The sequence below is a fragment of the Dasypus novemcinctus genome, chromosome 15, assembly GCF_030445035.2.
Source record: "Dasypus novemcinctus isolate mDasNov1 chromosome 15, mDasNov1.1.hap2, whole genome shotgun sequence".
Lineage (NCBI taxonomy): Eukaryota > Metazoa > Chordata > Mammalia > Cingulata > Dasypodidae > Dasypus > Dasypus novemcinctus.
This window is the reverse complement of record NC_080687.1, coordinates 6,755,306-6,779,572: the sequence shown is the minus strand read 5'-3', so window position 1 is coordinate 6,779,572 and position 24,267 is coordinate 6,755,306. Positions and strand designations below refer to the sequence as shown.

The following is a 24,267-nucleotide window of genomic DNA, read 5'->3' as shown; positions in this document are numbered from 1 at the left end:
GGCCCTGGGTTTGAACCTTGGGCCTCCCATGTGGTAGGTAGATGTTCTATCTGTTGAGCCAAATCCGCTTTCCTTAAGTCGCTTTTTCCCCCTAACATTTTGTTTGAATCAAGATCCAAATAAAGTTCACACCAGTGTGATTGATTGATATGCCTCATAAGTCCTTTTAACCTGGGCTTCCTCTCCAGCTTGTTCTTTTCTTGCAGTGTTTGTTGAAGAAACCAGATTGTTTCTCTTGTAGAATTTCCCACAGACTTGATTTTAACCCTATGTCATAATTTAACAGATTCCTTGTTAATGGTCAAGTCTAGAGGTCTGATTGGATTCTGGTTGAACTTTTTTGTCTTAAAGGCGGTGGATGCCCTTCTAGTCTCCTAGGCTGCTCCAGCAAATACCATTAATGGTTTGCTTAAACAGTGCCAGTATGATGAGCTTACAAGCTCCTGGCTTGAAGCCGAGAAAATGTCCAAATCCAGACAGTAGTCAAAGCAGTGCTTTCTTCTGAAGACTCCTGACAGCGATTCTTGGCTCCTCTGCCACACGGCAAGGCACATGGCTGGTGTCTGCTGGGCTCTCCCTTCTCTTCTTGGTCTTGTCGATTTCAGGTTCTTTTCTTCTGTGGCTGGCACGCTCTCTCTGTCTCTGTCTTTCTCTCTCTTTATTCCATTTATAAAGGACTCCAATAAAAGGGTTAAGACACATTCTGAATGAGGTAGGTCACACCTTAACTGAAGTAGCCTCATGGAAACGGGCTCACACCCACAGGAATGGATTAGATTGAAGAGCATGTTTTTCTGGGGTCCATTCAGCCTCACACCACCTTATTTCTTTATGATGGTAGCCAGCTGTTGATACTCAGCAGTTCGTAGTTATATTTTTACTGTCATACCTTATTAGCTGAAACACTTTTATTAGCTAAATACTTTAAGAGGATTTCTCATCTACTCTTTGGTTCCCCAATATTACACTTGAATAGGAAAGGCAGTTAAATGATTGATTGTTGTATGTTATTTAACAGTTTTCCAAATAATAAGGGGTTTACTAGCATCCTAGAAAAGTGAGTAATTAAGAGTTATTTGTTTTTTTAAAAAATGATTATCAACTCATGGATTCACACATATCTGGGTGTCTGTCTATTGCAGTCTACTCTTCTTGAATCCCAGGCATCCCTTCTGTGATCTTGGGGGCCTTTTCAAATTGGTCCCTGAGTTTTTTTTGAAAAACAGCCTCAAGTAGTCCTTGGTGATTTTTTGACTGTCTGGTATGATAAGTTGTCCCAGGCGTGTCTTGTACTATCTGACCCAAAACTGGAGTCAGCCCTTTCCTCAAGGAGGAGCTTGGTTCCTTTTAATGGGAAGTGGTATTAAGAAATCAGAATGTGAGTGCTGTGGATGTTAATTGCTACAGTATGTGTCATGTTTCTAGGGTGATTAAGTGGACACAACTTAGAGGTTTTGCTTTTTTTTTAAAAAGTAAAATGCATCCTGTGTTTATACTGATATTTTCCTGTTCAAATTCAGAGTTCGTTATTTTTATATCTAATTTATATTGTTTCACATTTATATTTTTCCCCATGCCAAGAATTCTATTCAGTGGCAAAGGATGATGATAAAGCTATAAAATAACAGAATAATTCATTTTTATTGTCCCGCAATACATCCATAATAGTTTCAGAAAGCAGTAGCACCACCAGTATGATTCCTAAAAACATTTTGTTTGTTTGTTTTAAGTAGTCCTTTTTTGTATCCCCACTAGGGATTTATAGTTAAATTCCAGTGTTTTAAAATTGCTTGGGATAATTCTTCTTTGCATAGTTAATGCCTCCAAATGGATGCACACTTTCATTCATTTGTTTTATTTTAATTTTTAGAGGCTCTTTTAAAATTTGATTTTATTTCTTAATTATGTGAAATATTCATTGGTTTTTAAAGATAAATCTACAAAGCAAGGCATATTCCAAGAAGTCTGGCTTCTGTCCTTCAATCCTCTTTCCTAGTCCCTCTTTCCCCATAGATAACACTTAAAAAAAATTGACCTTCTACCCATGGTCTGTCTATATGTTTATGCTTGTATCCATATACCCCTTTCAATAGATGGATGATAGAGTAATCTATACATACTTTTCTTCATCTTGGTTTTTCCTCTATAACTACATCTACTGGCAGTTATTCCATACTTTAAATATAGAGACCCCTTCATTTATTTTGTGGAAGTATCAAAGTTTATTTAACCAATTCCTTATTGTTGGGGACATTTGGGTTGTTTCCAGTTTACAGGTAGTCCCATATGGAATAACCTTGTCTGCACATCCTTGTGGGGTTTTGGCAGTTACCTTTGGTTGAGATTCCTAGAAGCAGAAGAGTCAATGCATGTATAATTTTGCTAGATATTGCCGCACCCCCCTCCACAGTTACACCACTTGGTTCCCCCACCAGTGCCTGATTGCCCAAGACTTAGCAACAGCCTGTATTGTTAAGCCTTTGAATTTTTGTCTGTCTGACAGGTCAGAAATGGCATTTTAAAATCAGCTTTAATAAGGTATAATTTACAGATAATAAAATTCACCAATTTTAAGTCTACAATTTGAAGAAATTGGTAAATATATAAAGTTGCATAACTGGTACCACAATCAAGATATGGAACCTATCTATATCGCACAAGTTTCCCTCATGCCCCTTTGCAGCCTTTACTTCTTCTCCTACTCCCCAGTCCCTGTCTACCACCATTCTGCTTTCTGTCAATTTATTTTTACCTTTTCTAGAATTTCCTATAAATGGAATTATACAATATGTAATCTTTTGTGTCAGGCTTCTTTCTCATAGCATATTACTGTGTGTCACTTGTTGCTGTTTTTTAAATGCTGAATAGTAAAAATTAGCACAATCTGTTTATCCATTCACAGCTGATGGACATTTAGATTGCTTGTAGTTTTTGGCTATTATGAATAAAGCTTCCATGAACATTTGCATGTAAGTCTTTTTGTAGATCTATATTATTATTTTTCTTGCATAAGCGCGTAGATATGGAATGGATGTTAAGTACATATCTAGGTTCAAAAGACATGGCCAGACTATGTTCTAAAGCACTTAATACTATTTTGCACTCACCAGCAATGTCATTCCATATTCTTACCAACACTTGGCATTGTCTTCTCAATTTTAGCCTTCCTGATGGGTGGGTAGTGATGAATAGTAGTATATCATTATGGTCTTACATTGCATTTACCTAATTACTTGTGAAAGTGACCATCTTTTCATGTGCTTATTGGCCATTGGAATACCTTCTTTGGTGAAGTGTCCACTTAGGTCTTTTGCCCATTTTTAACTTGGATTGTTTGCCTTGCTGAGCTGTAAAAGTTCTTTATATATTATGGATCCACTCCTTTCTTAGACAAGTGATTTGCAAATATTTTTTTCCCAGTGTGTGGCTTGTCTTTTTTATGTCTTAATAGTCCTTTTTGTTTTCTGTTTTCTGTTTTGTTTTTTTTTAAAGAAGCTATAGATTATATAAATGTTACATAAAAAATATAGGGGATTCCCGTATTAACATCTTTCATTACTGTGGTACATTTGTTACAGTTGATGAACACATATTGAAGCACTGCTACTATGGACTATAGTTTATGTGATAGTTTACACTTTGCTCTGCAAAATTTTAAAGGCTTTGACAAAATGTGTAATGGCCTGTATCTGTCATTGCAATGCCATGCAAGACAATTTCAGTGTCCTGAAAATGCCTCCATGTTACACATATTCTTCCCTTCCTCTTCAGAACCTCTGGTGCCCACTTATATCAGTGGTACAAGTTCTTCCATTGCTAGGGTAATAAGTCTATAATAGAATAGTAATAAGTCTATTTTAGTCCGTTGCTCATTCCCCAATCTTGAGGATTTGGGGGTGGTGATGCCCACTCTGCTTCTAATTGAGAGGGGGCTTAGATGCCATGGGGCAGATGGATGGAACTCTCTTGCTCGCAGTTGCAGACACTTTCTGTTCCTTGAGAATGGGTATTGTCCATCAACATTCCCTCATTAGCTGTCCTGGGTGAGCCCAGTGAACTGGAGAGTAGGTGAGATTCAGGGCTCAACCGGCCCTTGAACGGACTGAAGATTTAAGTCTCTGGGATATAATATTTAGCAAGTATAATGCTAATTATAGGTTCAAATAAAAGGGGCAGAAGAACCATGTAGGGAAACTATAAATGAGTCTAACTGTTAACACTGGGGAGCATAAATTCCAAGGGAAGTTCTACTGACAGATGCCAGATTCCTGAGAGTGTCTGGGCAGCTTATAGTGTCTGGACATCTCCAGGACCCTCTGCTGCCCTGCTGCTTGAGGCACTGTTACTGTGGCAGTCAGTGAGAGCCTGCTGGGACGTGCTTAAGTCTTTTGAGGAGCAAAATGTTTTAATTTTGGGGGAGCAGATGTGGCTCAAGTGGTTGAGCCAAGCACCTGCTTCCTGCATGCAAGGTCCCAGTTTGGTTCCTAGTACCTCCTACAAACAAAAAAAACAAACAACAAGCAAACAAATGAAAAAAAAAAAAAAACACTCAGGGGAGCTGATGAAGCTCAGTAGTTGAGTGCGGGCATCTCACATAAAAGGTCCTGGGTTCAATCTCTGGCCCTGGTACCTCAAAAAAATTTTTTTTCTAATATTATTTATGTCCATTTTATCATATTTTACTTTTATGGATTGTACTATCTGTATCCTTACAAATCTTTTCTAATGAAAGATCACAAAGACTTTCTTTTATATATTTTTTGTTTGTTTGTTTGTTCTTTAATAATTTTAGCTCTTAAATGTGATTCATGTTTAGTTTATTTTTGTGTATTGTTTATCAAGGCTTATTTTTTCTTCCATATAGCTTTTCAGTGGTTCTTGTACCATTTGTTGAAATGATTACCTTTCCCCATTTAATGAACTTGGCATCTTTGTTGAAATTAAGTTGGCATATATTATAGGTCTGTTTCTAGTATTGTATTCCTTTCACTTATATGTCTGTCTTTACATCGTTCCCACATTTGTCTAAGTACTCTGAAAATCAGATAGTATAAGTGTTCCAACTTTGAACTTTTTGGCAGTTATTTTGGCCATACTAGATCCTTTGTATTTCCAGAAATTGTGTAAACAGCTTCTTTACGTCTTCAAAAAGCCTGATAGGAGTTTGATTGGGATTGTGTTGACTCAGATTAATTTGGAGAGAATTGCGATATTTATAAAACTGAGTCCTGTGATCCATTAACTTGGTATGTCTCCCATTTTAGTAAGTTTCAGGTCTTTTCTGCAGTGTTTTATAGGTTTCAGTATTATAGCCTTGTATTTATTTTGTTAAATATACCTCTAAATATTTGGTATTTTTGATGCTGTTATAAGTGATATATTTTAAAATTTCAATATTCAGTTGTTTATTGCTATAGTATAGAAATACAATTGCCTTTTTTGTGTTATCTTGTGTTTTGTGATCTTGTTTAATTCAGTTTTTTGGGTAGATATCTCAGAATTTCTTACATAAATGATCATATTGTTTGTGAATAAAGGCAGTAATCTTTCTTTCCAGCCTGTATGCCTTTTTAAAATGAATTTTTAAAAAAACTTCATTGCAGTGGCTAAGAACGTCCAGTAAAATGCTGCGTAGACTCCATATGAGTGGACATCATTGCCTGGTTTCCATCTTAGAGGGAAACCATTCAGTCTCATTTAGTTCTGGGTTTTTTTGTAGATGTCATCAGTTTGGGGAAGTGTCTTTCTGTTCTTAGTTTGCTGAGAGTTTTTATGATGAATGGGTAATGAACTTGGTCCAATGTTTTTCAGCATCTATTGTGTAATCATATTGTTCTCCCTTTCAGAACTGTAGTGACATTTGAATGTTAAGCCAGTCCTTTGTTCCTGGGTTAAAATCTACTTGGTTATGATGTACGATCCTTTTAATATAATACGTTGCTACATATATATGTATTTTATATATTGCTTTATATATTTTATATATTGCTGGATTCAGTTGTGTATATTATTATGAGAGGGATCTTTCCTTTTCCATTGTTTATAGGATCTAGTTATGCTGTCACTGCTGATATTAATAATTTATGTCTTTTTTCCTGTCCGGTCTGGCTCAAAGTTGGTCAACCTTGTTGACCTGTTCAATAAACTGGATTTTGTTTTCATTATATCTTTAATGAAATAATAAACCAATTCATTGATTTTAAACCAATCATTGGTTTAAACCAATTCATTGATTTCTACACTGCATTGTTTCCTCCATGTGTTTACCTGAGATTCAGTTTGTTCTTCTTTTTGTGGTTTCTTAAGGTGATGCTTAAATCATTGATTTGAAACCTATTCTGTTATTAAATTTTAACCTTAAAAATTTCACCTTAAAATATTCCTTTAATAACTGGTTTACATGCGCTATTCACCTTTTGATATGTTTCATTTTTGTTTAGTTCAGAATATTTCTAATTGCTCATGTGTCTATCACTTAATGTATATTATAAGAATTTACAACGACATATTTCCTTGTCCTCTTCCTCCAGGCTTTTGTTGTCAGATATTTTATTTGTCTCTATATGTTATAAATGCTAGAATATTAACTTAGCTTTAGCCTGTTTATATCGCAGCTTAATAATGGACAGATTATTCTAGAGTTACCTGCATATTTACCATTCATTTTTTGGATGTCCACATTTCTGTAGGGTTTCATTTTCCTTCTTCCTGATGAATTTCCTTTAAATTTTCTATAGTGTACGTCTGCTTAAAATAGATTTTTTCTTTGTCTGAAAGTCTTTGTTTTATTTCTTTCATTCTTGATAGATATTTTTGCTCAGAATAGAATTCTAGGTTGACAGTTCTTTTAGTACTTCAAAGATGTTACTCCATTATCTTCTGGATTACATAGATTCTGATGAGAAGTATTCTTTTTTTTTTTTTTTTTTTTGTTCCTCTCTGTGTAATTTGTTTTTCTTCTCTGGCTCCTTTTTTTCTCTTTTTAAGGATTTACTTTATTTATTTATTCCCCCTCTCCCCATCGTTTTGTGTTTGCTATCTACTCTGTGTCCTTTCATTTTGTGCTCGTCGTTTTTTTGGAGGCACTGGAAACTGAACCTGGGACCTCCCATGTGGTAGGTGGGTGCCCAGCTGCTCAAGCCACATCTGCTTCCCTCTGACTGCTTTTGAGATCTTCTCTTTATCACTTAAAAAAAAAAAAAAAATCAAATTTACAGTGATATGCCTTTGGTATTGCTTGCTCTCTTTTTCTTTATTGAGCTTCTTGTCTTTGTGGGTTTATAATTTATATCAAATATAGAAATTTTTCAGCCATTTATTTCTTTTAAGTATTCTTTTCTGTTCTCTTCTCCCTGTTTCCTTGCTTTCCAGAGACTGCAATTACATGTATTTTTTTCTACTTGATATTATCTTACAGGGCACTGATACTTGGTCCTTTTTTTTTCCTCTTCCTCATTTTATTTAGTGTTGTTTCTATTGCTATATCTTCAAGTTTACTAATCTTTTCTTCTGCAATACATAATCTTTTTTTCCCCCCATCTCATCTAGTGTGTTTTTCATTTTAGATACTATATTTTTCATGTTTATTTGTTCCATTTGGGTCATATTTTATATACTTTGTCTTCATCATATTCATGTTTTTCTCTACCTTCTTGAATATATGTAGCGTGCTTTTGTCTGCTTTAATCTTTCTGACTTCATTTGTGTCATTTTTGGGTTTGTCCTTATTGATTATTTTTTCTCATGGTTATATATTAAAGGCCTTTCAGCTCAGGCTGTAAGAACATGAACTGTTACCTCCCCTTCCTGTGCTCAGGGATTTTTTTGTCATATTGCTTTCCAGGCACCCTCTCCTAGTCATGCGCAGTTTCTTGTCCTCACGGCACAGATGATTATTCCACCAGATTCAGAAACTGCTCTATGGCTCTCCAGGGCACACTCTCTTTCTCTCTGTAACTTCATCATCCCTTGTCCTCTGCTCTAGAAATGTGAGCCGCCTTGGGCTCCCTTAGTTCCTTTCTCTGGAACTAAGTTCCCTCAACCTGGAGAGACCCTCAGTCTCCATTCGGGTTACTTCTCTCACCACAGCCTGGAAGCTACCTCCAGGCAGGACACGTTTGTCTCCCATCTCCTAGGGATCACAGTTCTGTGCTGCCTCTTGTCCACTGCCCAGAAACCTTTGTTTAACATTATCCTGTTTTCTGGCTGTTTAAGGCTGAAGGGGAAATCTAATCTCGGAATTCCGTCGTAATCAGAAACAGAAGCCCTCACAGTTGAGTTTTAGTTTTTATTTCCTTTATTTTGAGTCAATGTGAACATCTTTTTATGTGTGACAGGGTAACTTATAGATCTTGTTTTGAAGAACTTTCTTTCCCTTGCTGTGACCATCCCAACTTTTGATGGTCTTCATTTTCTTTTTTTCTAAGGTCTTTATATCTTAGGGATATTAATCCTTTCTCTGTAATGTTTCCTCCTCAATTTGTCATTTGTCTTTTTGCTGTGGTTTGCTGTTGGTATCTTTTGTGAGGCTTCCTTCTTATGGTAATGAATTGTTAGAACTCTAAATTCTTAGACTGGAGTGCCGCATTGGTGATGGGCAATGATTGACTAAGAACTTCTGCTTTATTCAGTAGACATTTTAAAATTTTTGAGTAGTGGAATGATAAGATACATGACTATTTTAGGTAGCTGCATGGCTCACACTCTGCCCCCTCAGACCTCTCTTCAAATGTAACCACCCTGTTGAAACGTGCTACCCACTTGCACATACCTCCTCCCTGTCCATGCCCTTCTTTCTTTTCCTCTCTACAACTGTTACCACACTTTTTGCTTATTTATAGGTGATCATTTACTTTATTCTTTAATATGCTGGTAGCATGAAGGCAGGAATTTGGGGCCTTGAATTGTAGTGCTTGAATAGTAATCATTCAATATGTATTGGCTAAATAATCAGATTTCTCTTTTATACCTTCTGGCAGAAAGTAAACTGAATGAGGCAGAGATTTGAGAGGGAGAAGATAAGGTCTAGTCACAGGAGTTAGTGTGTGAGGTGACAGAGCTTGGCTGTAGGGATAGGTGGAAAGTAAGAGAGAGACCTAATGGGAATGCACTAAAAGGGCACCTGCCTTGCTTGTATTTATAGTTGTTGGATGAAAAGGGAATAAAAATAAAATACTTGCATTTGAATTGTAGTTTTATATAGGCGATTTATGAAACAAAATTATAGACCATTGAAAATGAGTCTGAATAGATCTCATTAATTAAAAATTACAGAGTATCTAGCCAAAGTCTCATGGATTTTCCTGATTTATTGTTTTACTTTCTTTTCTAGAGCCTTGCTTCCTGTTTTACATCACAAATCTAAAAAAGGACCTCCCCGCCAAGCCAAGTATGCTATTCATTGTATTCATGCAATATTTTCTAGTAAAGAGACCCAGTTTGCACAGATATTTGAGGTAAAGATAAAAACAATTGTTTCATATGTTGCATTGAATATTGGTATTTTACTGAATGTTCACATTTGGTGATACATCATTGTGAATTGCTTTTTCAGAATTTGAGTGTATAATCAACATTGACAAGTGGTTAAAATATGAAAATGTCTGTTTATTCAGATGTTTTCAGTTGATTTCAGATTAGCTCAAATTCAGAAGTCATACAATTGTATAATACTGTTTGGCTTTGCTTTATATATTTAGCAATTGGAGAGTTTTTTAACAAGTAATTAAATCTAAAAATCATAATTTTTGATAGTTAACACTGTCAGTTTATAGTGTTCAAAAATTGAATTTTTAATGAGATTATACTATAATATAGTGTTGTAAATCAACACTAAATTGTAATATAAAGTAAATACGTTTCTACCTTTTGACTGACCTAATTTTGTGTCATATAAAGTATATCATTTTAATAAGTAGTTTATATTATTTTCTCTACACTTTCAGTAACTTTACCCTTCTAAATGTTGTAATTTAATTGCAATCTGATTGTAATTTATTAAAATTGCAAATTAAAGCTAAGCAGAAAATCTGTAAAATCTTAATTTATTAGTTTATTAGTTTAGTTTAGTTATGCTGAAGCACCTTCCCATAAATACTTTGGGACTCGTTATCTCTGTTTTCGGAAGGAATATGCTAGTTTTGTCATATCTTCATGTATAATTGCCTCCCTTTCATATTATTTTAATCATCTGAATGAGGAGGGAAAGAGTACTTTTCTTTATCTTCTAAACAGCATCTATCCTGTAGGTAGCATATAATTGATTTAAAATTTTGTGCACAAGAATAGAGGTATTTTCTGAAATGTTTTTGATTATGAGATACTTCAACAAATTCATGTTGATTATAGGAAGCTTTGGGTTTTCTTGTTAAATCTCCTTTTACCTTTCAATGATGAAGATGAGAATACTAATGATAGCTTGCATTTGTAAGGTACTTATCTATTTTTCTTAGACATAATATCTGCTATTTTACATTTAACTATTTTTTAAAATAAATGGAACCTCATATTTATTGCCATAATATGTTGGGAAAGAACAGTTTTATTATATTAGCTTTTTAGGCCTAGAATTTTGTGTTCAATATGGGAAATAGAGCACAAACTTTTCATTAAATTGCATCATAAAATTTGAAAAATAGGTAATATATTCACTTATTTCAAAAACACAAGATACAAAAGCATTATACAGTGAAAAGTTTCTCCCACCCACTTCTGTATCCCCAGCCACCAATCATTCTTTCCCACAAGCAACCATTGTTTTCAGTTTCTGATATATTTTTCTAGAGAGATTTTATTCATGTATAATTAAGGACACATAAAAACACAATCTCACACAGACATACTTTCCTCCCATCCCCTCCTACCTCCCCAGCCCCTTTATTTCAGTGATAGTACACTATAGTTGTTCCTGTGGTTTTTATATATTTAAAATTCAACAATACTTTTTTGATATTATTCTGTATCAATATATGAAGAGTTTCTTCATTCTTTTGTCATGGCAAAATGCATGTTAATGGTTGGGTTTCCTATCAGAGTAATACAAATGATTTCATGTCTTATGGCATTTTATATTTGATGCTATAATAAAGACTCCAGAATCCAAGTGACTGGATGTAATAAAAACTTCCTTCTTGTTTGTGAAACATCGGTGGGTATTAGTGACTTAGACCACAAAACTCTTTTCTTTCCTCTCTCTCCTCCCTACAACCCCTCTGAATTCTTGGCATTAGGCCAGCCAGTGATACAGAGAGAGGGTTTGCGGGGTAGACGCACTGCTCAGACCTGCTTCATGCAGGTGGGACATGCGTCACTTCTGCTCATATTCCATTGATAGAACTCATTCAGACATCCTCAGCTTCCTGCAGAGGAAGTAGCAGGCATAGCCATCCATCCTTATGCCCAGGGAGAAGTGAAGTGGATATTGGTACAACCTGGCAGTCTCTAACATAGTCATCAGATATCTGCTCTTTACTGATTCTGCATGCCAAAATGCTCCTATTCCTACCTCTAAAATATACCTTCTAGATATTATAAGTAACCAATAAAAGTCTAAGTGAAAGCTTAAGTTACCACTCTCACCATGTACATGTGTTGAAACTTTTGTAGTTTTTGTAATTTAAAGTTGAAAAATGTGAACTGTTGTATATGTATGAATTTGAATACCTTTTCCTCCCCTTATTTTCAGCCTCTGCATAAGAGCCTAGATCCAAGCAACCTGGAGCATCTCATAACACCATTGGTCACTATTGGGCATATTGCTCTCCTGGCACCTGATCAGTTTGCTGCTCCTTTGAAATCTTTGGTGGCTACTTTCATTGTGAAAGACCTTCTAATGAATGATCGGGTAATTTATATATTTTAGACTTACATTCTTCATAATGTTATCTTCTAAAATTTTATATAACAAAGAGAGAATTGAAGTTATGTAGGTAACGTTTCCATGTGGTTACTTTTGAATTAGGCTTTCCTATGTATTTTTTTAATATGCAGTATCTCCTAAGTGAAATAATATTGAAATATGGTGATTAGTGAATACAAACTATCACCTGGTTCTGCATATTTCCACTTTCAATTTTTGTGACAACATTTGTTTAAGACTCATGCCAGTTTGCAGGATGGTTGTTGTGACTATGGTTGTGCTTTTCCAACATAGTAGAGGATCAAAAGACCCCTAGTGAACATTGTTTGACTCCAGTATGTGTGTATTGGAGTGGAGGCTGTCTGGGTCTGGTGGAATTGGTCCCTTGGAATCACATGGAGTTTATGTACGTGCCTGTGCATGTTTTTGTATGCACACATAGGCACACATATCACCAGTGATTTTTTCTGTCTACTGTATGCTCAGTCCTGTACTGGGTTCTCTGAAGAATTAAAAGAAATATGAGATAGAATTTCTGCTCTTATGATATAGTTAAAATTCTTCAAGATGTTTACTTATATCACCATGTGTCATATCCATCATTATTCTTTCCCATTAATAAATTTTAAAACTTTTAATTGCTTAATGAAAAATATTTTGTCTATTAGTCAAGAACATTGTATATTTTAAATATAAGTTCCTAATGGTTTCTGGCTATTGATATTACCTGACCAGAGACCTGTGATTCGGAGACCAAGGGCCCAGGTTAATTTCCATTCTCTACCAGTTCTTTTGTTTGTTTTCTTCATTAATGTTTCTTACTTTTCCTTCCCCTACGTTAACACTACTCTGTATATATAGGTTAAAGTTAGCTAATCATGTTTTTCAGATTTTCTATGTCCTCTTTTCTTTTTAACTGAAAATTTCAGTGATGGAAAACATACCAGAAAAGTGTAGAGCACACAGCTTTATAGGGGTACAGTATTTTAATTACCAAGAGTTAGTATTTTCAACTAATAAGCTACCCAAGTCAAGAAATAGGGTATCAGTCCTCCAAAAGCCCTGTGTGTCCCTTCCTTTCCTGTTGTTACCACCACCCTACTGCCTAAAGGAAACCATTATTCTGACTTTTGACTTTTGTTTTTATTTCTTAATTTATTTTTTATTAGAGAAGTTGTACATTTATAGAAAAATCCTTCAGAAAATATAGTTTCCATATACCCCCCTCATACATGCATTATTATTATCTGTATTATTAACACTTTCCATTCATATGGTAACTTTTGTTACCAGTGATGAAAGAATGTTATTATAATTGTACTATTTACTATAGTCCATAGTTTCCATTAGCATACACTGTGTTGTATAGTCCTATAGTTGTATAAAATTTTTATTCTTGTGTTATATATATAGGTATATAGACAACCTAAAATTTACATTCAAATATATAATTCATTGGTATTAATTACAATCACAGTGTTGTGGTGCCATCTGCCAGCTGTTACCAAAACATTTTATCACTGTGGCAGAAACTCTGTACCAACCAAGCATTAACTCCCTATTTCTTAACCTCACTGCAACCCGTCATAACCTATATTCTAATTTCTAACTCAGTTGAGTTCCTTATTGTAATTACTTGTTATCAGTATGATCATACAGTATATGTCATTTTCTGTCTGCTTATTTCACTCTCCATGCTTTCTGTAAAATTTATCCATGTCACATGTATCAGAATTTCATTATATTTTTTGGCTGAATATATTCTGTTGTGTGCATATACAACTTTTTTTTTCTTCCTTCGAGAAGTTGTGGATTTACAGAAAATCATAAATGCATAAAAAGTCACAATGCATGAAATACAGGATGTCCAGACATCACCCCACCACCTCTTCCTTACATTGGTGTGGAACATTTGTCATAATTGATGATAGCACATTTGTATAACTGTACAATTAACTAAAGTCATGGTTTAATTTAGGGCTCACTATTTGGGTGTAATTCCATGGATTTTTAAAAATTTATCCCCCTCCCCACTTCGTGGCTCTTTGCATGCTATCTCCTCTCTCTGTCCGTTTGCTGTGCATTCTTCTGTGTCTGTATTTATTTATTTAATTCGCCCTCCCTCCGTTGCAGCTTGCTTGCTCTCTGCGTCCATTCACTGTGCGCTCTTCTGTGTTTTTGCTTGTCTCCCCCCCCTTTTTTTGTTGCGTCACCTTGCTGAGTCAGCTCTCTGCAGCACTTGTGGGCCGGGTGGTGCGCCATGGCATCTGCGGGCAGGGCGAAGGAGGCCCCCGGGATGTGAACTCAGGGCCTCCCATATGGTAGACAGGAGCCCAACTGATAGCCACAGCCACTTCGCAGTTCCATGGACTTTTAAATTTTAATTTCTATCCTGCTACCATACATACAATCTAATATTTCTCCTTTTAATTATATTCAGATATATATTTCAGTATTTTAAATTCCATTCGCAGTGTTGTACTACCAAGGCCAGCATCCATTACCAAAACATTTCCATTATTCCAAATAGAAACTCTGTACTTTTTTTTAAAATGTGCTGGGACCGGGGATTACACCTGGGATCTCGTGTGTGGGAAGCTGGTGCTCAGCCACTGAGTCACATTAACCCCCCTGAATTGGTTTTTTCATTTGTTTGCTTGTTGTTTGTTTTTTAGGTGTCAAACCCAGTACCTCCCATGTGGAGAACAGGCACTTAACTGCTTGAACCACATCTACTCCCCAAACCCTGTACATTTTAAGCCTTAACTTACCATTCCCTATCCTAACCCTTTCCGCTGATAAACCTGTAAACCTAGATTCTGACTCTGTGAGTCACTTAGTCTAATTGCTTCGAATCAGTAGAATAATATAATATTTGTCCTTTTGTGTCTGGCTTATTTCACTCAACATGATGTCTTCAAGGTTCATCCATGTTGTTGCATGCAGGACTTCATTCCTTTTTTTACAACTGACTGATATTCCATTGTACATATATACTATGTTTTGTTTATCTACTCATAATTTGATGGACACCTGGGTTGTGTCCATCTTTTGGCAATTGTGAATAATACCACTGTGAACATCAGTGTGCCAATAAGACTCCCTTTCAATTCTTTTGGATATATACCTAGTAGAGGGATTGCCTAGTCATATGGTAATTTTATACTTAGCTTTCTGAGGAACTGCTAAACTGTCTTCCACAGTGGCTGTACCATTTTATATGGCTACCAGCCATGAATGAGGATTCCTATTTCTCCAGATCTTCTCCAACACTTGCTATTTTCTGTTTTTGTTGTTGTTTTTTAAATAGCCATTCTAGTTGGTGTGAAATGGTATTTCATAGTGGTTTTTAAAAAAAATTTATTTATTTTCATTTATCCTCCCTCCCCCGATGGTTCTCTAATCTATCTGCTCGTTGTTTGCTTGCCTTCTCCAGGAGGCACGAGGAACCTGGGACCTCCCACATGGGAGGCAAGTGCCCAGTGGCCTGAGCCACATCCACTCCCTGCGGGCTGTGGCATCTGCTTGTTGTAGCGGGGGTGGTGTCTAGCTTGTTTCAGTGGGTATGGCATCTAGCTTGTTGCAGCGCATGCGAGCACCTGCACATCTTTCTTTAGGAGGCACCAGGACGTCCTTTGTGGTAGTCAGGCCCCCAACTGGTTGAGTCACATCCGCTCCCTTGTTTTTGTTTTTTAAAGATTTTATTTTATGTTTTTAAATTTATTTCTCTTCCCTTTCCCCCCACCCTCCCCACCCCCCCCAGTTGTCTGCTCTCTGAGTCTATTCTCTGTGGTGTGTTCTGAGTCTGCCTGTTTTCTTGTCAGTGGCACTGGAATCTTTCTCTTTTTGTTGTGTCGTCTTACTGTGTCAGCTCTCCTTGTGTGTGGCACCGTTCCTGGGCAGGCTGCACTTTTTTTTTCATACTGGGCAGCTCTCCTTATGGGGCACACTCCTTGCACATGGGGCTCCCCTATGCGGAGGACACCCTTGGGCGTGGCATGGCAGTCCTTGAACGCATCAGCACTGCACATGGTCCAGCTCATCACATGGATCAGGAGGCCCTGGGTTTGAACCTTGGACCTCCCATGTGGTAGGCAGACACCCTATATGTTAGGCCAAATCCACTTCCCTCCCTTGTTGTTTTGATTTGCATTTCCCTGATGGTTAATGATATTGAACATCTTTTCATGTCCTTTCTGGCCATTTGCTTTTCTTCTTGGGAAAGATGCCTATTGAAATCTTTTACCCATTTTTAAAATTGGGTTGTTTGTCTTTTTGTTGTTAAGTTGAATGGTTTCTTTGTATATTCTAGATATTAAACCTTTATCTGATATGTGGTTTCCAAATATTTTCTCCCATTGTGTAGTTTGTCATTTTACTTTAATGGTAAAGTTCTTCGAGGAGCAAAAGGTTTTCGTTCTGATGAGGTCCCCTTTATTTTATTTTCTCTTGTTGCTTGCACTTTCTGTGTAATGTCTGAGAAACCATTACCTAATTTATGGTCCTAAAGGTGCATCCCTATGTTTTCTTCTATGAGTTTGATGATTCTAGTTCATATATTTAGGTTGTTGATTCATTTTGAGGTGATTTTTGTATATGGTGTGAGGTAGGGGGTTCTCCACCCCTCCTCCCTTTTTTGGTAAATGGACCTCCAATTTTCCCAGCACCATTTGTTGAGACTTTCCCAGTTGAGAGGTCTTTGCCACCTTGTCAAAAATCAGTTGGCCTGGGGATGTGGCTCAAGCGATTGAGCGCCTGCTTCCCACATGGGAGGTCCCAGGTTCGGCTGCTGGTGCCTCTTTAAAAAACAAACAAACAATAAGCAAATGAAAAATCCAACTCAGGGGAGCCAGTTTGCCCCAGCGGTTGAGTGCCGGCTTTCCACATTTAAGATCCTGAGTTCAGTCTCTGATGCTGTACCTAAAAAAAAAAAAAAAAAAAAAAAAATCAGTTTGCCTTAAATATGAGAGATGATTTCTGAACTCTCAATTTGTTGTCATTGCTCTCAGTATCTGTCCTTGTGCCAGTGCCATGGTGTATAATTATTTCAATGTGCAGTTTGATTTTATTTGCTAGTATTTTGTTGAGGATTTTTTAATGTCATTCATAAGAGATAGATATTGGTTTGTAGTTTCCTTTTCTTGTGGTGTCTGTATCCGACTTTGCTATTATGGTGATGTTGTCTTCATAGGATGAGTTACGGACTTTTCCCTTCTCTTTAGTTTTCTGTAAGAGCTTGCTATGGATTGATGTTATCCATCTTGGAATGTTTGTTAACCTTCTCCAGGGAAGCCTTCTGGTCCTGGCACTGTCTAAGTTGGGAGGTTTTTGATTACTGATCACTGTCTGTACTGGTTTTTGGTCTGTTGAGATATTTTTACTCTTCAGCAGCGTAGGTAGCTTGTGTCTGTCTAGGAATTTGTCCAATTTAACTATGTTATCTAATTTCTTGGTGTACAGTTTTTCACAATGTCCTTTTAAAACCTTTGTAAAAAATTTTCTGTGGTAATATTCACCTTTGCATTTCTAATTTTAATTATTTGCATCCTCTCTCTTTTCTTTGTCATTGTAGAGAAAGGCATGTTGATTTTATTGATCTTTTTATAGAACCAACCTTTGGTTTTGATCATTGAATTTTTTCCCTCTATTCCATTTATCTCCATGCTAATCTTTGTAATTTCCTTCCTTCTGCTTCTTTGGGTCTAGTTTGTTATTCTTTTTGTAGATCTTCCAGTTGTGTGGTTAGGCCTCTTATTTGAGATCTTTTTTCTTATAGCTATAAGTAAGTATTTATAGCTATGTATTTCCCTCTTGGCACTGCCTTTGCTGTATCCCATAAATTTTGGTATGAGTGTTTTCTTCTTCATTTGCTTCAAGATTGTGCCTATTTGCCTTGTGATTTCTTTAACTTACTGGTTAAGAGTACATTAATTTCCACATATTTGTGAATTTTGAATTTCTCCCTCTGTATTGATTTTTTACCTTCATCTCAATGTGATTAGAAAAGATCCATTATATATATGATTTCAGTATTTTTAAATTTACTGAGATTCGTTTTGTGACCTAACTTATTGTCTCTTTTGGAGGATGACCTGTTTACACTAGAGAAGAAAATGTGTTCTACTGCTCTTGGGTAAAGTAGTCAGTGTATGTCATTTAGCTCAATTTTTAAAAAAATCATTGAACTCTTTTATTTATTTATTGATCTTCTGTGTAGATGTTCTATCGTTGAAAGTGGTGTATTGAAGTCAAATCTGTCAATATTTGCTTCATATATTTTGGGCCCCTGCTGTTAATGCATATATATTTATAATTGTGTTCTTATTATTGCATTGACTTATAAGTATATAATGACTTTTTTGTCGTCCCCATAACAAATTTTGAGTTAACGTCATTTTATTTAATTTTAGTATAGCTACCCCAAGCTTTCTTTTTGGTTACTGGTTGTATGGTGCATTTTTTCCATCCTTTCACTTTCAACCCACTTATGTCTTTGAATTTAAGATGAATTTCTATACTCAACTCAGTATAGTTGAGTCATGTTGTTGTTTCTAACGAGGTACTGGGGATCAAAATATTACTGCTACATGTAACCCATATCTTATATTTGGTGTACTTTCCCCTCCAATCCACCTGATTATTAATACCTTGTATTAGCCTTATACATTTGTTATAGTTCATGAGCAAGCATTCTCATATTTGTCCTTTTAATCACAGGTCATCTTCCACCACTGGATTCCCTGTCTTATACAGAACCATGCTTTGCACAATCCATTCAAAGTGCACATCCAGTGGCTCTAATTTTCATCAGAGTTGTACTGTCATCACCTTAGTTAATTTTAGAGTGTTTTCATTACTCCAAAAGAAAAAATCCCATACCCCCTTATAGCCCCTAGAGTTGTTTCATAGAATTGATATAATATCCTCTTTGCCCTTGCTATACATATAATATTTCTGTTAACTATTGTCCATAAGTTACATCCCATACAACACCTCTCTACTGACACCTTGTATTGTTGTGAAGCATTTGCAACAGATTATGAAAGAATATAATCAGACTATTACCACTAGCTATGGGCCATAGCATACATTAGGTATATTTTCCCCCTTCTTTTTTTTTCTTTTAAAGCAGTTTTATTCACATACCATACAATCCATCCAAAGTGTACAAACAGTGGCTTTTAGTGTAATCAGTGTTAGCATTCATGACCACAGAAAATTTTAGAGCAGTTTCATTCAGAGTAAGTTTTATATTTTACTTCCTTCACTCAGTATTATGTTGGTGAAATTCATCTCTGTTGTTGCAAAAAGCAGTAATTGGGTTTATTTTCTCTGCTGTGTAGTATTCCATTGGTTGCACATACCACAATTTTATCTCTGACAGTTCATAAACATTTAGGTTGTTTCATGTGTTTATAATCACTACTGCTTTTATTTATCTTTTTTTGTGGATTAACATATGCATGTCTGTTGGCGTGTAATTGCTGTGTTTAGGGTATATGTACGTTCAGTTTTAGTAAATTTTGCCAAGTTGCTGATAATGATTTACCAATAATTTTTCCAATTAGCATTACTGCCTGTGTCAAGTGAGAATTCTAGTGGTGCCATATCCTCATCTATGGTAGTTGTGTCAATATTTTTCATTTTAGCAATTTTTGTTTGCTCTTGAGCACTTGTTCATATACATGTTGACATTTTGAATATTCCCTTTTGTGATGTGCCCACTAAAAATATCTTGTACATTTTTAAAAAAATTGTCAGTCTTTTATTGACTTGTAAGGTTTCTTTGTATATTCTGTTGATAATATGACAAATTTGTTTTCCTATTATGTAAGGTTCCTTTTTACTGTCTTATTTTTTTTTTTTTGGCTATGGTAATTTTATTTACTGTTGCTTCTTCATCACTTTTTTTTTGTCTTTATTTTTTTTCATGTTACATTAAAAAAAATATGAGGTCCCCATATGCCCCCACTTCCCGTTATTAATGTATTTTTATTAACAGAAGGTCTTCATTTTAACGAAGCCCAAGTTATCAAGCTTTTTTTTATGTTTACTAGTTACCATGGTTAATTCATTTTTGTCTACCACAAGTTTATGAGCATAGTCCTAATTTTGCTAATTAGCATATTATGCTAATATACTAACCACTTGTGGCTATTTAAATTAAATGAAATGTAATCAAGAATCTACTTCCTCATCTACATATTCATGTGCTCTGTAGCCACATGTGACTAGTGGCTGAGTATTGTCCTCATAGGTGTAGAATGCTTCTACCTCCACAAGAAGATTCTCTGCACACAACTGTCATGCACTTATTATTGTTTTTAACTTTTTCTGCTATTTGTTCTGCAATATATTTGGAATTTATGTTTTATATGATATAAAGTAGATGTTATTCAATTTTATTTTCATTTAATTCAGTACCATTTATTGAATAGATATATTTTATCCACAGCTTTTTAAAGTCAATGTGAAATTCACACAGAATTAAATCATTTTAAAATCAAGAATTCAGTGGCAGTTAGTACATTTACAGTGTTGTGCATCCACCACCGCTGTCCAGTTCCAAAACATTTTCATCACTCCAAAAGGAAACGTTGTGCCCACTAAGCCTCATTCCCCGTTCTCCCTTGTCCCCAGCCACTGGCACCCACAAACATGCTGTGTAGTCTCTCTGGATTTACCTTTTCTTGAGATTTCATGGAAATGAACTCATCTAATAAATGACTTCTTTGTGTCTGACTTCTTTGACTTAGCTTGATGCCTTCAAGGTTCATCCATGAGGTAGCATGTATTAGAACTTCACTCCTTTTTATGGCTGAATAATGGTTCATAGTATCTATACTTCACAAATTTATCCACTTAGACTTTGATGGACATTTGAGTGGTTTCCACCTTTTGTCTATTGTGAATAATGCTGCTATGAATGTTTGTGTATTAGTAATTTTTTGAAGTACTTGTTTTCAGTTATTTTAAATATATACCCAGGAGTAGATGTGGTGGGTCATATGGTAATTCTTTTTTATGACTTTTTGAAGATCCATCATATATCACCTGTATCATTTAACATCCCACAGGAATTCACCCAAGTTCCAGTTTTTCCATCTCCTTGCCATCATTTGTTATTTTTCATTTTTAGAATATAATAATCCTAGTGGGTGTGATGTCCTATCTCATGATTTGATTTCCATTTTCCTAATGATTATGATATTGATCATGTTTTCATGTGGTTATTGACCATTTGTGTATTTTCTTTGGAGAAATGGCTGTAAAGTATTAAGTCTTTTTGTTGTTGAGTTGTGAGAGTTCTTTATGTATTTTCTATATAAATCCTTTAGTAGATATATGATTTGCAAATATTTTCTCCCATTCTTTAGGTTATCTTTTCAATTTCTTAATGGTGTCCTTTGAAGCACAGGTTTTAATTTAAGTGAAGTTCAGTTATTTTTCCTTTTGTTGCCCATCCTTTGGTGACCTAAAAATCCTTTACCAAATCCAAATGGCAATTTACCCCTATGTTTCCTTCTAAGATATTTATTGGTTTAACTTGTACCTTTAGGTCTTTGAATCATTTTGGTTAGTTTCTGTGTATGATGTTAGGTAATGATGCATCTTTTTCTTGGCCTATCTAGTTTGTATCAGCACTATTTGTTGAATAGAGTAATTTTTACCCTTGTAATCTTGGCATCTTTATCGATGTATAGCTTTACTTTTGCATTGTCTATTCCATTGATCTATATATCTGTCCTTGGCCAATACTACACTGTTTTAATTACTGTTGCTTTGTAGTAACTTTTGAGATCGGGAATTGTGAGTCCTCCTAATTTCTTCTTTTTCAGGATTGTTTTAGTATTCTTTTGTCTCTGTTCACAGATGACATGCTCTTGTATATAGAAAATCCTAAAAAATCCACTTAAAAAGCAATTAGAACTAGTAAGTTCAGCAAGGTTACAAGACTTAAGATCAATAAACAAACTCAACTGAATTCCCATCCCCTTGCAAGGAAATTCACAAAAGCATCAAAAAGAATAAAATATTTAGGAATAAATTTAATAAAAGAAGTGCAAACCTTATACTCTGAAAGCATTGTTGAAAGAAATAAAAAATGAGCTAAATAAGTAGGAAAACATCCTGTGTTCATGGGTTGGAAGACAGGATGGTATCAGAGAAATTAACTTGCTCATAAAATGAGTTTGAAGTTTCCCCAATCTTTTATTTTTTTGGAAGAGTTTGTGACTGAACTCCACTGTTCTTGGGAGTGTCGTTAGACTTGAACTTTCTCTAAACTCTGTTGCAAATGAAGTCAGTTCCTTTGGGGGGGGCCAGAGGAGGGATTAGAAGCTTCTGAAGAAGGTCAGCCGCCACAACAGGGAGCCAAGAATGCCTACAACTGCAAGCAGGTGAATTGCATCCATCATCCATGTGGAATCTAAGCCCCCTCTAGAGGGGGACTGGACATAACCATCCCAGGGTCCACAGGATGGAGGAATAGAGTATGGATTAGAGTGGACTTACTGATGTTCTGCTGTGGAACTATTGTGATTAATAATGGAAGAAATTGTAGCATTGATGTGGAGAAAGCAGCCACGGTAGCTGCTGATGGTAGGGAGAGTGAAGAAGAGATATGATATGGGGGCATTTTCAGGATTTGGAGTTGTCCTGGGTGGTGCTGCAGGGACAGATATTGGATGTTGTGTGTCCTGCTGTGGCCTACTGGGTGAACTGAGGGAGTGTAGACTACAATGTAGACCACTATCCATGTGGTGCAGCAGTGCTCCAAGATGTGTTCACCAGGTGCAGGCAATGTGCCACGATGATGGTAGAGGTTGTTGATGTGGGAAGAGTGGGGTGAGGGGTGTGGGGGGTATATGGGGACCTCATATTTTTTGAATGTAACATTTAAAAGAAAATAAAGAAGAAGAAAAAAAGAAGCTTCTGTTGTAAGCCATATTTCTCTTCACTGACAATATCTGAAGCCAGCGACAGTGGCAAGCTTGTATCTGAATATCAGCCCCGCTTTAAGAGCAGAGAGCTTAGTGGAGGAGGGCCGCGAGGCCTGGCAAGCCCAGGCGGCGGCGGTCAGGGCTCCTGTGTTGTCAGCACATAGCACCTAAGGTAGATTGTTCATTCCATGTTCTTACCATTTTTAAAGATAGCTTTTATTTCCCTGCTAGAATTCTCTCTCTTTGATCTCCATTATTCTCTCAATAGTCTCAATTTTTCTTGAAGTGTTTTCTCATATGCATGTTATTTTGATTGAGTGGTAGATTTTGCATATGAAAAACTGTAGAGATAATTTGAGGGCCTAGATGATTTTATATCCTTCTAGAGGAAATTTATTTACTTTTGCTTCTTGCAGACAGTTGACCTATTGTAAGATCACCTCCATCCAGTGAAGAAAGCAGTGCTTGGAGGCTGGGCTTAGTTTTGAGCAGGCCAGGTTTTTTCCTGGTCACCTTTATGCCTAGGATGTATTTGTTTGGGATCTGCCCAAAAGTCTAGGATGTTTAACAGGGCCTTTCCTCTTTACTGGGCCCAGAATTCCAAGTTTTTGTCCTTCCATCTGTGACACTGATGAAAATTTTGCTAAACTTCTCAGCCTGTTCATTCACTTTCAGAATTGACAGTCATCTCTTTGAGGAAAGCATCCCCAGTGCCACTCAAATCTCTTGACTCCCTTCTTCTTTTGAAACTTTCCCTTGCAAAATCTCACTGCTTTGAAAGCTCTGTTGCCTTTCAAATTGATTATTTAAAAAATATTTTGTTCAGCCTTTCCCATTGTTCAGTGGGAAGATTGGTTCAAAACAGTCAACTCTATCAGAAACAGAACTCCCTTATATCTCTTTCAACCCATTAATTTGTTTTGTTTCATGTTTATTTGATATGTAGAAAGGAATATATATATATTGTTTACAGTATTACAATAAACAGCCACGAACTCTTGACAGTACTGCTTTTATTATTCCCCTGTCCTTTCTCCCTGTTCTCTTCCTGCTCTGTGCTGCCACTCTTGAATTTTGGGCTTTTTATTCCCTCAGGAGGAAAAGTCACAACAGATAGATCTTTAAACAATATACTTGTTTAGTTTTGCTTGTTCTTGAACTTTATAGAAATTATTTCATACCTTATCTAGTCTTGTGTGATTTGCTTTTTATCACTCCACGTTTGTTATCCTGTTAGGTAAATCTAACTGGGCTCATTCATTCATTGTACTATTTCTTTGTGGGAAATAGCTCATCATATATTCTCTAGTAGACTTCTGCAGTATGTCTTTCTTTGCCCTTTTGAGCAGTGCTGCTAGGAATGTTCTTACAGAGTCCTTCTCCTGCCTGTGGAGGAGCATGATTTTTTCTAGGAGTTAAATTTGACAGGTGTCAGCGCATTTTTGCCTTTAGCTTTCCATTTTATTG

General features: G+C 36.0%; 1 protein-coding gene across 4 annotated transcripts in view; it reads left to right on the top strand.

Moving 5' to 3' along the window:
* The window catches only part of PDS5B (PDS5 cohesin associated factor B), a 206,249-nt gene that overhangs the window by 133,010 nt on the left and 48,972 nt on the right, over nt 1-24,267 (top strand). For all 4 annotated transcript variants that reach the window (XM_058276971.1, XM_058276969.1, XM_058276970.1 and 1 more), the window contains exons 20-21: nt 9,332-9,455; nt 11,684-11,842. In XM_058276971.1, coding sequence (XP_058132954.1) covers nt 9,332-9,455; nt 11,684-11,842 — 283 coding nt within the window. The remainder of the gene's footprint in view (nt 1-9,331; nt 9,456-11,683; nt 11,843-24,267) is intronic.